General features: G+C 38.7%; 1 protein-coding gene across 1 annotated transcript; it reads right to left on the bottom strand.

The window, feature by feature from the left end:
- Window positions 1–826: 826 nt before the first annotated feature.
- LOC110719251 (DNA damage-inducible protein 1-like) lies at window positions 827–1,534 on the bottom strand. The gene has a single exon (XM_021898149.1). It carries the CDS (start codon window positions 1,532–1,534, stop codon window positions 827–829), a length of 708 nt encoding a protein of 235 aa, XP_021753841.1.
- Window positions 1,535–2,659: the final 1,125 nt, after the last annotated feature.

Here is a 2,659-nt window from a genome sequence, read left to right as displayed (position 1 = left end):
AATTTTCAATAAGACCTGAGAAAATTGCCATCATACAACGTTGGAACGTGGCTGGAGCATTACATAATCCAAATGACATTCTTCGATAGGCGAAGGTGCCATAGGGACATGTGAAAGTGGCCTTTTCCTGATCACATGGACGGATGAGAATTTGAAAGAAACCAGAATATTTGTCTAAGTAGTAGAAAAAGGAATGCTTAGCCAAACGTTCAAGCATCTGATCAATGAAAGGGAGGGGAAAATGGTCCTTTCGGGTGGCCTTATTCAACCTCCTATAATCAATACACATTCGCCAACCTGTAATAGTTCTAGTGGCGATTGGCTCACCCTTGTCATTCTTAACAACGGTCATGCCTCCTTTCTTTGGAACTACTTGTACAGGGCTAACCCACTTACTATCTGAGATAGGGTAAATTATTCCTACAACAAACAATTTAAGAACCTCTTTTTTAACTACCTCCATCATATTTGGATTAAGTCATCTTTGAGGTTCTATGGAGGAAGCATGATCATCCTCAAGAATTATGCATACAAAAAGAAGGATTAATACCCTTAATATCATCAATGGTGTACCCAATAACACTTTTATATTTTCTCAAAACAGTGAGCAATTGCTCTAATTTTGTGTCATTAAGCGCAGCATTGACAATAACAGGATATGTATTATTAGGACCAAGGTATGCATATTTAAGAGTAGAGGAAAGGGTTTTCAACTCTACCTCGAGAGGTGTAGTACTTCCTTCACTGGTGCGGTGATTGGATTGGCTTTTCCTTCCTCAAGTAGCCGTGTGTACTCCCTTGTTTCCCAATCTTCCTCATTGGTACTTCACATTAACACCATTTTGAGTGCATCATCCGATTTAATCAAGGGAAGTTGCTCATGTTGTAAATTATCAAGGACATCCACTTGGCAAATAGTTTCTCCCATAGAAGGAGTTCCCATAGCATTCAAAAGTGAATACTCCATTTTCTTGTCACCTACCTCAAAAGTGATTTTACCATTCTTCATATCAATGATTGCACCTACAGTAGCTAAGAATGGTCTACTAAGAATAATAGGAACATGTGCATCCTCCTCCATCTCCATCACAACAAAGTCGCATGGGATAAAGAATTTTCCCATGCGAAGAGGAACATCTTCGAGTACACCCAAAGGAAACTTATCCGACCTATCCGCAAGTTGTAGGGATATGCGTGTAGGCTTTAGTTCACACATTTGAAGTTTCTTGCAAATAGAGAGCGGCATGAGACTCACACTTGCACAAAGATCACATAGTGCCTTATTGATCTCTATGTCTCCAAGTTTCACCGGAATTGAGTAGCTACCCAGATCACCTAGTTTCTTAGGAAGTGTGTTTTGCAAAATAGCACTACACTCCGCTGTCAACGCAACCGTGGCATTATCCTCTAGCTTCTTCTTGTTAGAGAGAATACCCTTTAAAATTTTTGCATAAGATGGCATCTCAGATATTGCATCTAAAAATGGAATGTTGATGTGAAGCTTTTTCAGAATATCAAGAAATTTTCCATACATTTTTTCTAACTTAGCTTGAGCCAACCTTTTGTGGAAAAGGAACTTGTGGCACATATGGAGCAAGTGGTGCTGGAATCGATGCCTTTGGATCCTCCTCAATCACACTACTATCACTCGCCTTCTCATTTGTGACTACCTCTTCAACAACCTCCTTTGATGGCCCCCTTATGGGAGGATCTTCCAACTGCTTTCCACTTCTCAAAGTCACGGCATTCATATGCCCCTTTGGTGGTTGCTCTATTTGACCCAGAAAGGTTCCCAAAGTCTTTGAAGATTGGCCAACTTGATGAGTAAGTTGACTTATTTGATTTTCCATGAGCTTGTTCTGAGCTTGTAATTATTGGATGGAATTGTTTGTTGTGGTAATGAAGTTCTCCATCATTAGCTCAAGGTTGGATTTTTGCGGAGGTGGTTGCATAGGTTGTTGGACTAGAGGTGGACTTTCTTGGAAACTAGGTGGTGCATTATAATTGTTGTTTCGAGGTGGTGGTGGAGGTGGATTCTGTTGAGCTTAGGTATTCTTGTAAGAGAAATTTGGATGATGTTTCCAACCTTCATTATATGTGTTTGAATGAGGGTCATCTGGCCTTTTGGAATTCGAAGTGTAGAATGCATTGGCTTCCTCAATCAACATCTCATTCGAGTTTTGTGGACAGTCAAGTGCAATAACCTTGTACATTACACATTTGACAAGTTTCAGGTAAGCCAGAAGATGCAGCTTGAAACTTGTCAAACTTGCTTGTCAATGCCTGCATAGAACTAGTCAAAAGAGCCAGTACCTTCATCTCTTGGCAACTGCATAAGAAAATCATATTTCTTAAACTCAATTCAAACTGCATAAGAAAATCATATTTCTTAAATTCAATTGAAATTCTATTTCAAAATACATTTCAACTTAATAAACCACAAAAGGTGTTCTCTGAGTTCGGGAATATAATTAATTATCGGAATTCAACAATTAAGTGCATTCACAACTCTTGGCGAAGTAATGCTAAAGACAGTGTTATCCTTCTTTACAGCATTACGACATCGACAATACAATTACAACTCACATCAAAATAGTTTACTTTAGGGGTTTATAATACTAAAAAATTCACACATCACTTATTTAAAACATAATTCATC

Source organism: Chenopodium quinoa, unplaced genomic scaffold, assembly GCF_001683475.1.
Source record: "Chenopodium quinoa cultivar QQ74 unplaced genomic scaffold, ASM168347v1, whole genome shotgun sequence".
Taxonomy (NCBI): Eukaryota; Viridiplantae; Streptophyta; class Magnoliopsida; order Caryophyllales; family Amaranthaceae; genus Chenopodium; species Chenopodium quinoa.
The sequence above is the reverse complement of the archived record's forward strand: the minus strand, read 5'-3'. Positions and strand labels throughout refer to the sequence as shown.

Coding starts and splice junctions, on each gene's coding strand:
- LOC110719251 (XM_021898149.1), bottom strand. CDS start 1,534: ATGTATGGAAAATTTCTTGATATTCTGAAAAAGCTTCACATCAACATT.